The sequence below is a fragment of the Dipodomys merriami genome, unplaced genomic scaffold, assembly GCF_024711535.1.
Source record: "Dipodomys merriami isolate MVZ:Mamm:240054 unplaced genomic scaffold, mDipMer1.0.p SCAF_24, whole genome shotgun sequence".
NCBI lineage: Eukaryota > Metazoa > Chordata > Mammalia > Rodentia > Heteromyidae > Dipodomys > Dipodomys merriami.
In genome coordinates, this window is record NW_027203826.1 from 16941762 (window position 1) to 16961488 (window position 19727).

The 19727-nt window shown below is 39.6% G+C and overlaps 1 protein-coding gene across 3 annotated transcripts in view; it reads right to left on the bottom strand.

Annotated features, from left to right (window-relative positions):
* Rgl1 (ral guanine nucleotide dissociation stimulator like 1) overlaps window positions 1–19727 on the bottom strand; it is a 246838-nt gene that overhangs the window by 157643 nt on the left and 69468 nt on the right. For 2 of the 3 annotated variants that reach the window (XM_070034281.1, XM_070034279.1), the window contains exon 2: window positions 2937–3100. In XM_070034281.1, the coding sequence (XP_069890382.1) occupies window positions 2937–3068 (132 nt within the window). In that variant the 5' untranslated portion in view covers window positions 3069–3100. Of the gene's footprint in view, window positions 1–2936; window positions 3104–19727 lie in introns of those variants that run through there. The other variant, XM_070034282.1, reaches the window with a different exon arrangement.

Sequence of the window (19727 nt, forward strand, 5' to 3'; positions counted from 1 at the left end):
AAAGTACATTGTTGACTCAAGCCTGGGGCTTGGAGCTAGGAAGGTTGCTCAGTGGTAGAGTGCTTGCCTTGCGTGTATGAGGCCCTGGGTTCGATTCTTCAGCACTGCATAAGCAAAAAAAGTGGGAAGTGGTGCTGTGGCTCAAGTGGTAGAGTGCTTGCCTTAGAGCTGAAGAGCTGAGGGACAGTACCCAGGCCTAGAGTTCAGGACTCATGACTGACAAAAATTAAAAATTAAAAAAAGAAAAGCCTGGGGCTTGACTTGGGGCCTAGGCACTGTCACTGAGCTTTTGTGCTCAAGGTTAGCACTCTACCACTTGAGCCAGCGCAACTTCTGGCTTTTTGTTGGTTAATTGGAGGTAAGAGTCTCACAGATTTTCCTGCATTGAGTAGCAAGGATTACAGGTGTGAACCACCAGTGCCTAGCTAAATAATTTTTAATAGATGCAGGTTTTTTTTGTAAACAGAGACCTTGAAGGAGGGCTGAGGGAGTCCTGGGGCTTGAACTTAGGGTTTGGATACTGTCCCTGAAGGATTGTTTGTTTGTTTGGGGTTTTTGTTTTGTTTTGCTCAATGCTAGTGCTCTATAGCTTAAGCTATAGCTCCACTTCTGGCATTATTGGTGGTTAAAGAAAAGAGTCTCAATGACTTTCTTTCCCAGACTGGCTTTGAACCATGATCCACACATCTCAGGCCTCCTGAGTAGCTAGGATTACAGGCATGAGTCACAGATGTCGGGCTAGATTTTTAAGTTTTAAGATCATATTTCTAGCAGTATGAATACTGATTAACTGAAGGACTTAATTGCCTCTTGTCCTAAAACACTAAAAATTGCTTGATAAATAAAGTATCTTTTTCAATACATTGAAAATAGAAACAATGTTTTGTTGTTGTTATGGAAATGCTAAGATTTGAACTCCAGGGATTCATACTTGCTATGTAGGTGCTCTACCGCTTAAGCTACCAGAAACTAAGCTCTAAGAAATTAAGAATTCTTTTTTTTTTTTTGTCAGTTGTGGGGCTTGAACTCTGGACTTGGTGCTGTCCCTGCGCTCTTCAGCTCAAGATGAGAGCTCTGTCACTTGAGCCACAGTGCCACTTCCAGTTTTCTGGTGGTTAATTGGAGATAAGAGTGTCATGGACTTTCCTGCCAGGGCTGGCTTTGAACCACGTTCCTCAGATCTCAGCCTCCTGAATAGCTAGGATTACAGGCATGAGCCACTGGTGCCTGGCTAAATAAAGAATTCTTGAAAGTCAAAACATAAATGAAAGAAGAGCCCATGAAGACAAAGCACTAAAGCCAGCTTCATTTCAAGATCCAGATAACATACAGCCTTGGTGTTTTTGTTTCCTTAGTGTTTGTGGCACTTTTATAACGATCTATCAAAATTTAATTCGTACCTGCGATGCATAGCATTAGATCATTACTCTTAGTACCCAAGATGACATTTGCACACTCTGTCTCCCTCACAGCAATGAGGGGTAATAGACCTCATTATTAGTAATAAGATACAAACTGATACCATGCATGTCACCTCTGGCCCAAGAGAATTAAATATTGAGTCTTACTCTTCAATCTTCGTGTGTGTGTGTGTGTGTGTGTGTGTGTGTGTGTGTGTGTGTGTGTGCATGCCCATGCACGTGCATGTGTGTAAATTGCTAGCCAACCACAGAAAATGCCCAGGTCTAGGTTCTTGAATTATCATATGGAGAAGAGCAGCATTCTCACCAGGAACACACCTAAACTGGATTCTTGTGTGATGGAAAATTATACCTTTATTCTTTTAAATTTGTAGGTTGTGGATTGTATTTGTCATAGGTTCTTGTTACTATAACCAACACAGGCTTTATTACCTTACACAGAGAACAATATACAAAGCCCAGGGCTATCACAGAGTAAGTGTAAAGGAAACCCCCACTGAATAAAATTGAGACCCTAAAATGCTATTCCCTAAGCCTTCAGTTGAACTACCAATAATATTCCTCTATGATAACACAAGGGGAAGTTGACAATCTTGAAATAGAGTGCTAAGCAGAGGTGGGGAAATGGAGTTATTTCCCCCACTTAGGATTCTCTACCTCAAGTATATCCATCCATAGGTTTCTATCCTGTCTTTCTCCATACTAAGTAGAATTAGTCTGAAAAACATTAATCTAAGAATCTAGAGTGATTTTTCAGGTCTGTTCTTGTGCCAGTGCTGAGCTATTTTTGTTATTATTCGATAGTAGAGTTTGAAGTCTGTAATTCTGCTGCCTTCAGTGTTGCTTTTTCTTTTGCCCAGCATTGCTTTGGTGACTTGGGGCTTGTTATTATTCTAGTTTCAGAGAAGATACGATGAGCTCCATGAGGTCAGGACACCCCAAGCTCAGGTTAACAACTCCATTCTCTTGGGAAATGATTCGCCAATACCTTACCATCACTTACTATTTACCTTCAGTATACAGTTAAAATAAAATCTGGGTTTATAATTTCTACTGAAAAAGAAGGCCTCTGTGTATTTGTATAGGTATGCCTGTCTGTCTATCTGTCTGTCTGTCTCTTTCGCCCTCTCTTCTCACATGAACGAGAATTTGACACAAGTGAAAATGAGACTTCAATAATAATAGTCTTAATAAAGAAGCGACTTGCCTTGAGAAAGAAGGCAGGGGGAGAGCCTCCAGCTACGACGCCACTGGTGATCCCCGAGGCCAAAGCACACTATATAATATGATCACATATTAGCCCCAGATCACTAGTTTTTAGTCCTGGCAGCCTGAAGTACTGTGTTGTCATTCATGTCCACTGGACACACTTCTGACTTGCTCTTCTCCAGTCATAGCTGTGTTGATGAATAAAAACTTCCTATGCTAATCTGTGGTGCTGGCAACCCTAGGAAATAGTCTCAAGTATGAGCCAATCCAACATTGCACCAACTGGGTGGTTTAGCATTGTCTTACCTCCTCTGTCTTTAAAACTTCCCATATACGAGCATGATCTTCCACCAGCCAGTGTCCTGTGTTTTCAAGCTTGGTAGAAAGTTTGACTTTAAACACCACTGGAGTAGGCTCTCCTACAGGTTTCCCCTCCATCTTGAAAGATGCAAGCAGGAGGCATTACGGGTCTGTGTAGAAGAAAAAAAGGATGACACCATTAAAAACCTAGCACAAAAAGAGACATAAAAACTAATTGTCACACTTCACTGGTGAATAATGAGACTCCTGATTACAATACTGCAACAGACTCGACTCTTTCTGCCGTTTTCTATTTCTAATATTTATTATCGATATTTTAAAGCAGGCTTCAGGAGGTACAGGATGCAGCTGGATCATGGACAGTGATATAAATTTTAAGGCAAGGAAAAAATGACCATCTACCTAATATATCTTCAGCATTTTGCTCGGAGCCCCTCAGGACAAGTGACATAAGTAGATGATAAAAGGCAGATCTGAGTTGTCGTAACACAGGAGCAGCCCTGGCTATGACTCCAGAGTTTTAATTTTCAAACGCCCACTGTGCATGGGTTCACATAGGCTTCATACAAGGCATGCACAAATTATTCAATAGTTTGGGTCTTACATCTGAGATGCTCAGAACCCCACAGGAGAAAGTTTACAAACAAGGATAAACAAATGTGTCATATTACAGTATAGTAGGTGAAAGACCACAAGGATCGTGCTTACAAACTGCAATGGATCCCGGAGTGGCTCAGTGGTACAGTGCTTGCCTACCACTCACAAGGCCCTGGTTCAGGCCTCAACTCCACCAAAAGAAAAACACTATGGTGGAAGCACAGAAGAACTCTCTGACATTTGCAAGCTATCTTTCTTTCTTGGCCCCTAGGTTCATTGGCAGTTGCGGAAAGACAGGATTTAAAAATTGATCCTAATTCTGTACAATCGACTTCCTTGATTTCATTCCTAGTGCCACTGGTTTGCTGAGAATCTCATCCTATCTCAAGGGGCTCAGCAACCCTGTGGTTTGGAGTCATCTTGCCTTTACTCGGGCTCTTATGAATCTGGCCTTTTCAAGGTTAAGTTTTATATAAAGCAAATATGATTCTAATTCCTTCAATATAGCATCTAAGACTCTGCCTGTCTTTTTTCTACCACCTCCTTTTCCTACCTGGAGCAAGCACTGTTGGCTCTCCAGCCACTCTTATTCAGACACTGAAAAGATTTAGAGTTTGTTGGTGATACATTCTCTCCACTTCAAGGGAACAAAGGCCTCTTCCTCTAGTGGTTTCTGATCTTGGATGGCCTTTCTACTGTGTTGCCCAAAACAATTTATGGCATGTAGTTGCTTCCAACTCTATTTTCATTTCTAGTGTGGTAAGCAACCTAAGACAAGATAGGGTGTCATGGGCTGGGAAGGTGGCTCAGTGATAGAGCGCTTGCCTTGCATGCATGAGGCCCTGGGTTCGATTCCTCAGCACCACATAAGCAGAAAAAAAAAAGCCGGAAGTGGTGCTATGGCTCAAGTGGTAGCACGCTAGCTTTGAGCTGAAGAGCTGAGGGAGAGTGCCCAGGCCCAGAGTTCAGGCCCCATGACCGGACCCCCCCCCCAAAAAAAAGATGTGGTGTCATATATTCAGTAATAAATAGAGGGTAATTCGTTAATCCATTCAGTAAGTGGTGAGAAACCACTTATTGAATTGCAGAGCATTTCACTAAAATATTCAAATAACTGAAGTTATCTTCCTCCTTTTAACTTTATTTACTTAGTGGATCAAGTTCTTTATATGGACAAGTCTAACAATTGGCAAACGTCCCAAGAAGCAACTACTTCACAGTGGAATTTGCTCATTGATTAACAACAGTGGTTTTCATGGAAATTTCTGCAAGGAATTGAGTATGTTTACAAATTGAGAGGTTTGCTAACCAAATAAAAGTAAATAGGAAATGCAATTAATAAGTGGGGGTAGGATGACAGTTTAGAGGACTGGAGACAAGAGTCTTCTTCCTTTCTGCAGAGGAGTGACTTCAGTGTTTTGGAGCCTTGCATGCCCCCTCTGGAAGGTAAGGAAATTCAGCCCAGCTTCTTGCAGAACGCAGCATTGAGCAAACTGATAACCAAAGCCATTGTGAAGTATTAGGATATGGAACACTGAATGTGCTCCCATTAAGAAATGCAGAACAGAATCTACATCATTAATGAACAAAGCTTTTCTGAGAGGACCCACTAATAAATGACGTGAACATATCCATGCAAGGAAATAAACAAAACAGAATCATTTGGAGGTTTCAAGCCAAGGGGAAAAAAGGAAATTAAAACAAACAGGCCAAATGGAAACAGGCCAGTGTAGTGGAGAAGGAAATTTCACTGTTGTTATTGGAGATAGTAGTGTAAACAACAAATAATACATCAAAACAAAGTGGGGGAAACTAACAGAAATTGGTTTGGGCTGTACCCTTTATAGAGCATGGAAATGGAGCCAGGAAAGGAGACAAATTACAATATCTCAGAACAAACAATGGGACATCTGATGTTGCATGTAACCCAGCGACCCCACAGATCTTATTCCACTGTCGGCCCACATCTGCTCTGTCATCTCCACAGTGTGGGTGAAAGTTGGCACATTCTCAGTGCTCGAGACTAAACTCTACTGTGTACTGACTTCCCACAGATGGCTCCTTGCCCCGTCTAGGAAGCGTTGTACATGGCTTCAAAGCACTCAGGAACTGAGGAGGGACACGGAGACCAGCCGGTCTTACGGGATTTGCAAGCATTGTGGGATTCTCCACCCTTTCTGAGACTTGAGGCCTTTTTTTTTTCTTTTAATTCATCCTCAGTGTTTTTCTTCACTTAACAAAAACTCTATCTATAATATATCTTAAGCTCCCACTGCATACCTGACTGCGCTTGGTTATTCTCATAATCTCTAATCCACGCTGAGGGCCAGGAGTTTGGCTCAAGTGTAAAGCCTTGAGTTCAAGCCCTACTCCCATCAAAAAAAAATAATAATAATCTCAAATATACACACTAACCCTACAAGATAGATAACAAATTTTATAACTATGAAAAATAAAATTCAGGGAGGTTAAGTAACTTGTCTGTCCTGATAGAAAGCTAGCTATGGTTGTCACGTTCATGCTTTCTCTCTTTTAGGTCAGATCAGAAGGCCGTGGACTCCATCCACTCAGCTAACCACTGAGCCTCCTCCTCTATCCCTTCCCATGCACTAGAGCTAGTGTCAGTGTCTGCCCTGACTGGCACAGCAGCGCCTCCTAGAAGGATGCGCACATCTGGTCAGTACCAAGGTAAGGATGGCATACCTAGAGAGAGGAAATATCATGGGAGAATTGATCACTTCTCTCAACCTCTGGTGGGACATGCTTTAAGAGTGTTTCACCTGTGCAGTCATACAGGGCTCCCAGAACTCAAGGCCTCATGTTCGCCAGGCAAGTGCTCTACCACTTAAGCCATACTCCAAGCCCCTTTTGGTATGTTTTTCAGATAGGATCTTGCATTTTTTCCAAGTCCGGCCTTGGATTGTGATCCTCCTACCTTTGCCTCTCCAGTAACTGGAATTAAAGGCATATATGGCCACACACACACACACACACACACACACACACACACACACACACACACACAGCCCTCTTTCTAAAAGCACACAGTCAAAGATCACAAGCCATGCAAACATCACTAACCTTGGCCACACAAAGTACAAGAAGACAGGTAGAAGAGTCTTCTTCTGTTCTAATTAAGGAGTCTAAAACATCCCTAGTTAGAGATTTTTTGAAAATCAGTTTTGAAGAACTATCATTCTCAAATTCCTGATAGCCAAACAAAATACTTTTTTAACTCACTGGATGGTCAGATGCACCTTAGTTGGGATTTAGGTGGGGGAGGGAAGCTGAATGTAGGGCTAGGTAAATATCTGATAAAAGAACATAGAAACAATAATTCTTTTCAAAAATTGAAGACTGCTACATGGTAATGTATATCTGTAATCACAGCCCTGAGAGAAGAGAATCAGGGGCATGAGACCAGCTTGAGCTACATAGCAAGAACCTGTCATAATTTTTTAAACAATAAACTAATAAAAAATTGCTTCAGAACTTTTCCTAGTTATAAAAGAGGATCACATACTCGCTCTACTTCTTGATCAGAAAAGTTCAGAAGCTAGTGGCTCGTGCCTGCTATCCTAGCTACTCAGAAGGCTGAGTTCCAGAGGATCACAGCTCAAGGCTGGTCTGAGCTTAAAGAGAAACTTCTCTGAAGAAGAAAGAAGGACGGCCAATAGACACATGAAGAAATGCTCAACATCTCTAGCCATAAAAGAAATGCAAATCAAAACAACATTGAGATACCACCTCACTCCAGTGAGAATGGCAAAAATCAAGAACTCTAACAACAACAGATGCTGGAGGGGATGTGGACAGAAGGGAACCTTACTTCATTGTTGGTGGGAATGTAAACTTGTTCAACCACTTTGGAAAGCAGTATGGAGGTTCCTCAAAAGACTTCACATAGAGCTCCCCTATTACCCAGCAATCCCACTTTTGGGCATTTACCCAAATGATCACAAACAAGACCACACTAAAGCTACCAGCACAACTATGTTTATTGCAGCATTATTTACCATAGCTAAGATATGGAACCGACCCAGATGCCCCTCAGTAGATGAATGGATCAAGAAAATGTGGTATATATACACAATGGAATTCTATGCCTCCATCAGAAAGAATGACATTGCCCCATTTGTTAGGAAATGGAAAAACTTGGAAAAAATTATATTAAGTGAAGTAAGCCAGGCCCAAAGAAACATAGGCCCCATGGTTTCCCTTATTTGCAATATCTAGTATATGTATGAGTCAAGCGGAAAAGGTCAGATAATGTGATGTTAGGAAAATGAACCCTTAGATATGTATTTTAATGTTTTTTTCTTTCATGCATGTTTCTAACGCACTTATAAGATTATTTCTTTGTTGCTTTGTATGTCCCTCCCCCACAGTATAACCCTGCTTTCACTATATTTGATGTCAGTATAACTTGTGGAGGAGATGGGGAAAAACAAGTCGTTTAAGGATACAGGTGGACCTGTTGCAACAATGAGAAGTACAAGTTGTCATGTCCAAAAACGAGCTTTACAACGTCGGTGTGGGGGGGGGGAGGGGGGAGGAGAAAGATTGGGATGGGGGAGAGGGAGAGGGGGGAGGCTGGGAAGGGATGAGAAGGGTAAACAAAGGAGGAGGCTGCAATGCTTGGTAAGAAATGTACGCATTATCCTGCACATGTAATTGTAACCCCTCTGTACAGTATGTTCACAAATAAAATTAAATTAAATTTTTTAAAAAAAGCTGGTCTGAGAAGAAAAGTCTGCAAGACTCTATCTTCAAAATAACTACCAGGTTAGAGATGTGGCCCAAGTGGTAGAATACTAGCTGAGCAACTAAGCTGAACAGGTACCAGACTCTGAGATCAAGCTCCCCCAAATAATAATAATAACAGGGAAGAAAAAGTATGATAGAATGGAAGAAAGATGCTCCCCTCTGATACAGAGAGATGACTTACAAATAAGAACATCTATTTAAGGGCTTCTGAGATCAACTTGCCTTCAAGTCTTATCACCCTAACATCACTAAAGCTGAAGAGATTTGGGTAGGGTTTTTTTTGCCAGTTCTGGGGCTTGAACTCAGAGCCTGGGCTCTGTCCCTGAGTTTCTCTCTGTGCTCAAGGCTAGTGCTCTACCACTTGCGCCACAGCACCACTTCTGCCTTTTTCTGTTTATGTGGTACTAAGGAATCAAACCCAAGGCTTCATGAATACTATGTAAGCACTCTATCACCTTCCCAGCCCTATAGAGCTGTTTCTTTTTTTAAATAAGTTTAAATTCAAAGATCAGTCTAATCAAAACTTATAAATTAAAGAAACTGACAGTAGTTTATAAATTATAGCTAGTTAAAACAATTACTATTATAACATGATTATTAGCAATGAGAAAGTATGTATTTCTTCAAATAAAGGCATTTATTTGAAATTTGCTCTTAACATGTGTATATTCTCATTAAGATATTTGCTAGCACTAAGTTTATGTTATATATAAAATATAATCTTAGTAATATATTCCTTCAAAAATAATCATTTTCCCTGATTCTGACCAAGGACCTAGCTGGTATCTTCATCCCCCTAAATGATCATTATCATTAGTATCAAAAGTCAATGAAGAGTTTCTAAGAGGCTAATCTTGGAAATGTAAGTGTTAAACAACAATCTGGGAACACAGAAAAATGACATTATTAGTGTCAGCTCTTGTCATTCAATAAAAATATGCCATTCAATAAAAATGATCCATGATGTCTGTGAACAATCTTTTTGAAACATGGCTTTAAAATAAGGGACTAGGCACCATTCCATTCAACTATGTATTTATTTTATTAACTCCACACTGAACTTGGTTTGATAAATCAATCTCTACTTTATTGAATCTGACTTTCTTTCCTAGGATAATAAATGGAGCATGAGACATCCCTCATAGATTATTATCTTTTTCTTCTCTCTCTCTTCTTTAAATATTTTTGGAAAGACAAAAAACAGGGTATCCAGAACCTCACTAGAATGGTTAGATCTTTCTTATCTCTATCTATTAAGGCCAGACTTCTCTTTTGCTCCTATAGAGTCCATCACATGCATTAGTAATACAGGATTTCTGCTTTGTGTTCTTAGATATACACTCTTTGCTGCTACCTGAAGAAAATTTTCTATTTTTCAAACTCAACTCAGATTCTTCTAATCTTAAATATGGTTGGCATTTGTCCTATTCTGGTCTTTTCCCATGCTTATTTGTCTTTCTGCCATTTCTTTCATCCTACTTTCTCCCCTCCTCATTCTTCTTCCTAATGAGCTGGGATCTGGTCTAGATAAGATAGGTTTATTTGTCTTTATCTCCCATTATCTTCCACTCAACCATGGGGAATACTCTTTGTATTTTAGTTTTACTCAAAGGTTCAGAATCATCACAAACGACCTTGAAATGTTAGTCAGAAGACCTGAGCTCAAATTATATAACTAAATCATATTAAGTAAGCCAGACCCAAAGAAACAGATTCCATGGTTTCCCTCATTTGTAATAATTAGTATATGTCTAGGATATTTCTAGAAGAGGATCACAATAGCTCAATAGCTATGTACATACGAGATGCCAAGCGAAATGAACTCCAAGATATGGAAACAAGAGGTTTTTCTTTGTTGCTGTTGTTTTTTAATGTACTATGTAATTTGTTTTTTTTTTTTGTGTTTCTTTTTCTCTGTGACTACATTTGATTTTGGTACCCTGGGTATTATATACACATTTATCTGAATTAGGGAAGGGAAGGTGAACAACATAATGGTGACACAAAGGACAAAAGTCGAACCAGTGCAACAGCAATACAAGACAACATGTTGGGAATGAACTGTTCAACTTGTGGGGGGAGGGTAAGGAGGAGGGAAAGTGGATGAAAAATGAGAGAAGGGTAACAAGTTCAACAAGAAATGTACTCACTACCTTACACATGTAACTGTAACCCCTCAGTACATCACCTTGACAATAAAATTAAAATTTAAAAACAGTATATAACTATCATTAATTCACTGTGTAAGCCCTGGGCAAGCCATTTGATCTGTTTCAGCCTCAGTTTCCTCATTTTTAATACAGAGCACAAGGCTGTTGACATTTTGGTTATAAAGTAAAGTGCTCACCTCCCCCAATATAATGTTCACAGAATTGGTTTTTCAAAAGATCTAAAGGATTTATCCTTCTGAACAAAACAGTGAAATGTTTTGCTTTGGTGGATCACTCATCTGTTGTACTTACTTATTTCCTATTATGTATTCACGATCTAAAGTTAAACAGATATAATATTTCCCTTGGCCTCCCTGCAATATCTGAATTTTTACTATCTAAAGACCATGCAAAACTTCCTGATCTGTAGTCAGTCCTAAGTCCACTACAGCTTTATAAAGGTGGTGTACACTGAAGGATCTAAAAAGATCTTAAGATACAACCTTCCAATTGTGGGAGGTACAATATAGTACCTTCCGAGTCCACTCATTTTAAAAACAGAGAAAGAATCACCTGCCTGAATCAAGGATTTCTGTACAGAAATGAAGGCTGAAAACCTACAGACAACATACAGAAAGGACCCCAGGAAACCACTGCAAAGACTTCTACACAGTATCTGTAGTATCTGTCCCAGTAAAGGAGACACATCATATCATTTCATAGCCTTACTAAATGCTTTGTGCCTACAGTGATGAAGTGATGGTATATGTCAACTTATTAGGGGCTAAGGCAGCATTTAAGTCTGTAATAGGCAATCATCATTTTCTGCCTTTTCCTGCTAGACTTCCAGGTTCTTTTTTTTAACATTTTTTTTCTTGCCAATCCTCGGGGCTGGTATGCAGGGCTTGGGCACTGTCTCTGAGCTTTCATGCTCAAGACTAGGGCTCTACCACTTTAGCCACAGCTCAATTTTTTTTTGGGGGGGGTACTTACTTAGAGATAAGAGTTTCCTGGACTTTCCTGTCCAGGCTGGCTTTGAACCATGATCCTTAGATCTCATCCTCCTGAGTAGCTATAATTATAGGCATGAGCCACCAGCATCTAGCTAGACTGCCAACTCTTGAAGAGCAAGACTGAATATGAACTTATTAAACTGCTTCAATTTTTAAAATAGGCGCTATCACCTTTAAAAAATTTTAAATTTAAAAAACAACAACATTTGAACAAGTGATTTCTCCAGCACAAGGGACTAAGCATTAACTATTATGGCGCATTTTGAAATAAATGTCAATCATTGGGCAACCGTTTCCAAAGGAATGCAGAGCAAGATTGCACAATAGTGTCTGGAGGTAGGCCTGGCTCTCTGAGGACAACTGTCTCTGTTAAATGTACAAAACAAAGAAGTGTCGGCATTCCTGCTTGATTCCACTTGGTATTTTTTAAAAGCTGGTCTCATTGGACTTCAGACTTTGTGTACTTCTCCCCTCTCACTGATATGCTTTGGCAAGAGTTCTTAATAATCTAAAAATGAAAAAAAAAAATCCAGACAGAGTTTGTCCTACCCTTGTGACCCTCCCTGGAGAACTGCTGCTTTTTGCTCCACAATTCCTGCTCTGCACCCAGAGCCAAACCCAGGGAACAGCTGGACTCCTTTCCTGTTTCCATTCAGTGTGGCAGGCCCAGCCCAAACTGACATAGACACACTTACAGGGGTCAGAGGACACCTAAGCCAAATAGAGTCTGAGATCACGAAGAATCCTCCCATGTTCTCAGAGAGACGCAGGAAATTCTAAGAAATTGCATTTTTCAGGGCCTGAAATTTATTATGACTTAAAAAGCTCAGCGATTATGTCTCTTGAAAGCTTTAAAATAAGACAAAACTAAATCACATGACTGTCTCAGACACAAATATTTCACAATTCTGCAAACTCCAACTTTAGCCAGATGAATGAAAGCGAAATGCTTTCGATAGGAGCAAGAGCATCATCCAGTTGAAGAGGCATGGGCTCGATTTTAAACCGAAGAAAGTTAAAGTTGAGAACCAACCTTTGTCTTAACAGGAAGAACAGCCACATGAACACCATGACCTCACCTCCATCCCACCCCAGTGCATTCAGCATTTACCTGACCAGGTACTTAGCTAGCACTTCACAAGCCTCACTTCACACTTGGCTCAGTCTTGGACAAGCTCAGCTCCAGAGATATAGAAGAATAAGCACCAAGGTTTCTTTCAAAGGCCTGACTCTCTGGGGAGGTGGGTCCTCAGAACTGCACTCTACTGCTAACCCCCAAGAATCCCAGTTCCACTTAGAAAAAGAGCATCATGCAGGTATCATAGATTCCCAGGAATCTATGTCCTTCAAAGGATTCAGAGGTGGGCTTCTCATGGGAGGACTACAAGAATCTAAAAATGTTACATTTGGGAGGAAGTCTCTTCCCAGTTAATGTATCTAGCATCATTTAAAATAACTTACAAATAGACTGGCTTGTCCACATTTCAGACTAAAAAGTTGTCTGTTCTCAATAATTTCTTCTTCACCATAAACAGAAGTCTATTCTGTTTAATTATAGTCACTTTAGTAGGCCATAAGAAAATGGAAGATCCTGATAGAAGAAAGCCACTTTCAAGTAAAGGCTCCTGGGAGATACATGAAGAGTTACCCGGTTCTAGATCCATCCTTGTCCACCCTCTGTCTCTGATTTATAAGGACATCATAATTTTCACATGGAACGTATCACTATCATTCTCTCTTTCATTTGATCAGATGACATAGAGTAGTCATCTGACTCTATGTAATTTCCCATAGTTAATAATCTAGTTAGTGCTACTGAATAACTAGCCACCCACTTGCTAGACTACTAGGTTCAAAAAAATTTATATTTGGAGCGACAAGTTTAGTTCCCTCTAGATAGATTAGTCCCTCCTTGATTTTGGCTTCTAGAGCACAATGAGCCTCCTCAGTGGCTTGGAAGTAAGTCCAATGCTATGAGTTGTGCTGGAATGAGTCGAGCTCCCATTTTTAACTTCCTTTTTAGCTTTCTGGATCTGTACCTAAGCCTATCCCATGTAGCATCAAAAATGCACTGAGCCACATGAACACAGGAACACTGAGAGACCATGAACCAAGACAGGGAAGCTACTAGCAAGACTGCGTCCAGATTCTGTCTCATGTACAGATCTGAGATTTTCCCTAGTGCCTTGTTTGCTCAGTACAAGAATACAAGTCAAGACCACGTCTTAGAGAATTCTAAAAGCATGCCCCTTAAAGGCTTGGGCTTGCTATAGCCTAGTAACATTTTTTAATCAGGAAATGTCACATGATCTGCACCTATTGAAGAAGATGCAACCTGGTTTTAATAAGAACTTTATTTGTCTTTCATTGAAATCTACAAGAACACCACAACTTCTTTCTTCCAAAATTGTTCTCTCTTACTTTAAGCTCTGAGAGGAGATACTGAACCACATAGAATGCATCAAACAAGTCCGTGCATATTGGAGAAAAGGAAATTTTGACTTTAAACTTCAGTAGTTCATTAAGAAGAGAACACTTATGTTATTTTGGAGTAAAGAAGTGAATCTTTGTCTAAATGAAGCAACTGAAAACTGTATTTGATTCTCAACTGTCAAACGGATTTTCAAATTATGTTTGGAACTTGCTTTCTATAGTAATAGTAAGGAGTGTTTTCAACTCAGATTATCTATTAAAACAGTTACTGGTTGAGAATCTATTTTTTCTTTAAAATTTCAAATATTTCTAGTAGGGACAGGACTGGCTTTCTCATCAGGCTTTCAGAATAGCACCCGCCAGCCATTATAGTCTTTGCAAAGGCTGTATTAAACATGTTCAGGGTATCTGTGTTTGGTATTACATTATGTTTTCACTGAGGTCAAAGGTTAGCACTTTGACAGATACTGCTGCAGTCTAACTGTCCTACTTTATCTATCCTTATCCACACAGAGCCAGTATTTGATAGCTACATTTGTGAAATGCCTCAGTTTTGATGCCAGCAAATGACAGATAGATGGAATGCGGGCCTGGGCACTCATTTGGCTTTTGTCTTTTCTTTCAGAGTCTATATGACATGCATTCCAGCAATGGAGAGGAAAGAGGATCATTTTATTCTGAGTCACCATTTCATTTGAGCTGGGTGGCAGTTCCTTTTCTCTTTCTTTTGGTTTTCCTTCCTTAAACATGTATAAGACTTTCCACTTTTCTCCAGTTTTTTTTCATTACCACAGACTCACATTGCTACTTCTAGTAAACCTAAGAAGAAATTTCAGGCTGTTCTGGATGCTGACTCCTTAGCAGCATAACGACAACTCTGCAAATATAAGAGAGCTTTCCACACCTCCTAGCTGGGGGGTCAGTGAGCCAATGTGACTTATTGCAATAACATGGCAAAGTTGTGGAATAGGATATATGGGTTGCTTCAATCTCACTTAGCACCATGCTGTGCCCAGGAAGGAAAAACAAGTCTCTAATATTTTACTTGCCTATTGCCTAATACTTATGTCAAGGTAGTTGAGGCAAGGCAAAACAAAAATAAACATATGTCTTCCACTGACTGGTCTCGCTGCTGAAAGTTCTGAGTCTAAATCACTAAGATCTTCACAATCCTATGAGGAAGAGAAGGTTCAAAATAATAGGGTAGGGCTTAGGAGAAAGATGTGCACAGTCCATTACACTGAGGGCTCTCCATTTCTTAAGAAGAAACTGAAGCCCTGAGAAGTGACGTGATTTGTTCAATGTCATCCTGCAGAGTATAAATCAGAAAACAGACTTGGCCCAGGATGAAGCTTTTCTTTCCATTCTTTTCCAATAGCTTTGTAAATTTCTTACAGAGCCGTGGCTTTTGCATTTGGCTTTGAGACTTTAATGCTTAACAAGAAACCCTAAGTCAATTCAATGAAGCAGTAGAGTTATCAGAGATATGCTTTTTTTAACTGGACTAACTTACTACAGATCTGTCAGCTGCTTCTCCCAGCAGGATCGGCTTCCCAAGCTCCTCAGCTGCTTATCATGCATCCTTCGCCCCGCCCATCCAGAGATAAATAAACCATCTGGTCACAAGGCAGAAATCAGAAGCAAAATTTTGACAGGACTTTCACTTTTTATTCACATATGTAAATTTCTGATGCAGAGGGATGGTGATCTGTAAGTCTAATCCTTCTTAAGCCTTTCTTCTGAACGACATATGGAATCTATTATGCTAGTCAGTGACTTCTGCACTTGTGCTGCTGATCTGGAGGGCGACAGGTTTATGATTTACAGCTTAGGCAAATCCATTTCTCAGGTTCATGGCTCCCACTGTGCCTGATGTTGATTTTGGATACCAGTGAGATTTTAATTGTTCTCTTCACTGTGGGCTGAAGACTGGTTTCACACAATCATAAACTATAAGTGAAGTCAAACTGCACAAACTCCACTGGGGTTTTGTGTTTTCCTTTTATGTGCCCTTGAAAGAAATTCTGGCTTATTATTTTGTAAGTGAAAAGCTTCATGGACAGGAGAGTCAGGTCCAAATAGTTCTGATGTCTTACCTGAGAAATAAAAATAGTGATGAAATCTGTCTGGAAATCTGTCATCAGTCCACCTGAATGAAGGCTAATCACCTCCCCCACCCCTCCTTCCCTCCCTGCTTCCTTGCCCAGACCTCCAGAGTTGTTTAGATCCTGCCTAGGTCCTACTGGACCAATTAGTCAACATTATGTTCTGTGCTCTCCAAATTAAAATCTGGCAACACTAACCTTCCTCATGTAGCAGACTGTCAGAGCTGCTCTCACATAACCACAGAGGAAATTGAAATAGAAAAGCTGGGTCTTGGATCTATTTGAGTAGTATATTAGCTGTGACATCCATTTTAAATGTAAGAGTTCCTGATGCTTTCTTCTGAGCCACTGGACCAACCTAACACACTCATGCTATTACAACAGGGAGGAGAGCTCATGAGCTAAGTTTCCTTGTGGTGGATCAGCCCATGGAAATCCACAGCATGACTGAGACTTCTTGTAGGGTTCCCATCTTTTGGGATTCGTTTTTGATGAGGAAATGTATTGAATCACAGTCAAGGTTTGTGCCAAAATAGTTAAACCTTGATTATTTGAATTACAGCTACCTTCCAACTTTTGATTAATTTTGTTTTTGGTACTTCATGGGCCTTGAACTCTGATCCCGAGCACTGTCCCTAAGCTCTTCAGCCCAAGGCTAGCACTCTGCCATTTGAGACACAACACCACTTCTGGTTTTCTGGTGATTAATTGGAGATAAGAATCTTATGGACTTTCCTGCCTGGGCTGGCTTTGAACTGGGATTCTCAGATCTAAGCCTCCTGAGTAGCTAGGATTACAGGTGTGAGCCACTGGCGCCCAGCCTAAAAATGTTTTTTAAAAAGCCTCACAGATGTATGAATTCCAAACAAGCTGTTAAGACCTATTAAAAAAAATAGTTCTGACAAGGAAGAGATGGTCAGTGAGCTTTCCCCAGAATAGTAACTGCCTCCTCCCTACTGCACGACTGCTGGTGGGTGGCCTGAGGGTGGCACCTCAGGGAGTGTAAAGCACACCGCCCACTTGGCTCATCAGTCTATGTACTGATGAGAAATATATATATATATATATATATATATATATATACATATATATATATCATCTGAACTTTAAATATTGTGGATATTTTATATGCATATACGTGAGGTTGATAGTATATGTATACACTAATTAAACATAGATTGGAAGATGATAATTATCTCTTTTTTTTCTTTTACTGAGAAGTATTAAAAACATGTTCAAAATCACTGCCCTCCCAGGCACTGATCACTCAACACCTGTAATCCTAGTTACTGAGGAGGCTGAGAACTAAGGATTGTAATTCTAAGCTAGCCAGCAGGAAAGTCCATTAAGATTCATATTACTAATTCACTATGAAAAGGCCAGAAGTGGAGCTGTGGCTCAAATGGTAGGGTGCTAGCTCTGAGCACAAAAACTCAGAGGCAGCGCCCAGGTCCTGAGTTCAAGCCCCAGCACTAACACACACACACACACACACACACACACACACACACACACACACACACACACACACACACACACACACACACACACACACACACACACACACACACACACACACACACACACATTACTGCTTTCCCAAAATAAATTATAGTCACTGGCCATATATTTTAACTTACTACAGAAAGCCCTCCTGCAATTATTTCCTGTTCCCACCAATGTCAGTACCATCTACCAGATACCCAAACTAGACATTGCAGACTCATTCTCAACTGCTCTTTATATATATATGTATATATATATATGTATATATATATATAATTGTAAAGATGCTGTACAGAAGGGTTACAGTTACATGAGTAAGGCAATGAGTACATTACTTGTCCATTATTGTTACCCCTTCCCTTGTTGTTGTCCCACTATCCCTTCCCTCCCCCACCTCCCACACTCCTACCCACCCCCTACTTGAAGCTGTAAAGTTCATTTCCAATATACTGTCCTGTGGGTATCATTGTTGCAATGGGTCATCCTGTGTCCTTGCTTCACCATTTTGTTACTAAGTCCTTTATCCCACCAAGCCTTCATTGCATCTTCTTTGAAAGACATCTCAGATTGGATGCTTCCCTATATTGCATATGTCAAGTGCTCATTTCATGTTATAAGAAATGCCAGCCTATTCTCCAACATGGCTGTACAACTTTACATCCCATCAGTACTATAGGAAATTTTCAGATGTTTCATAACTTCATAGACAGTTGCTATTCTTAATCTTTTAAATGTATTCACTCTAGGGCAGGGTGCAGTGGCTCATACCAGTAACCTAGTAACTGGGAGAAGGGTGGAGATTCAGAGGAGCACAATTGAAGATTGGAGTTTCAGGCTAGCTCAGGCAAAAGTTAATGAGACCCCCATCTCAGCATATGAACCAACAAATAAGCAAACAAACAAGTAGACATTGCATGGCATGCCTGTGGTCCCAGTTATGCAGGAGACAAAAAGGCATGGCTAGAAAGATCATAGTCCAAGACTGTGCTAAAACAAAAGCATGAGACCGATCTGAAAAATAAATACAAAAGCCTAAAAGGTTGGGTCATGGTTCAAGTGGCAAAATGCCCCAATACTGCCAAAAAAAAAATTTAAAAATTACCCACTCTAGTGTTCTAATAAATGTGTATTGATATCATAGTGTGGCTATAATTTTCATTTCTCTAATGATGATTCTTTTTTCCCTGTTATATGAGTGGTCAGTATATGTTCATGAAGAATATTTGCAAATATATTCATTTTATTGACTTCTTGTTTCTATTAGGGCATTGTAAAAGTTCTCTACATTTTCTAGTAATAATCATATGTATGTGTGTGTAAATATGTAATTTCTCCCAGTCTCTGAGGTCTACTTTTGCATTTGCAATTTCTTACTGATATCTTAGCACAAATAAAAGATTTAAGTTCTTAGGTGGCCTGATTTGTGAACATTTTATGTTCATTCTTTTTGTGTCCTATCTAAGAAATCTTTGTCTACTCAAAGGTTAAAAAGTATCTTTTATAAGTCAGCATTTATATTAAGGACTATAATAACATTTCAAGATAACTCTTCTGTATAACAAAGTGTTGAGTTTCACTTTTTTTTCCATAAAGAAAACAAGTAGTTCCAGACAATTTAGTGGAAAGGTAATAATGCTTTCCATATTGAATTACCTTGGCATCTTCATTGGAAATCAATTTACCAGACATATATATGTGTCTATTTCTGGGCTCAGTATTGTGTTTTATTGATCTATGAGTCTAAACTTATCCCAATGACACACTAGCTTGATTACTATAGCATTATAATAAGTATTAAAGTTAGTCGTTTAACACTTCTTTTTGTTCTTTACCAAAACTGTGTGGCTCTTCTAGGCATTTGGGTTCCCATACAAATTTTAGAATCCACTTGTTCCTTTTTACAGGGCAAAAGCATTCAGTTTAATCTATATAATGTAAAAAACTTCAAAGTATCAACTTTTTATTTCATTGATATTCTTAATTCAGTTTCATTTCTTAATTTCTGCCTTGCATTATTCATTTCCTACTAAAAGGATTTGTTTGCCATGATATTTCTAGCTTAAGGTGCTTGTAGCTTTCTTATATAAGCTTTTAAGGTGGATTTCATAAATTTTAATGTGTGCATTTTCTTCTCATTGAGGCTTAATTTTCAAAAAAGCTTCCCTGTGATTTCTTCTTTGAACTATGTATTATTTAGCAGCATGC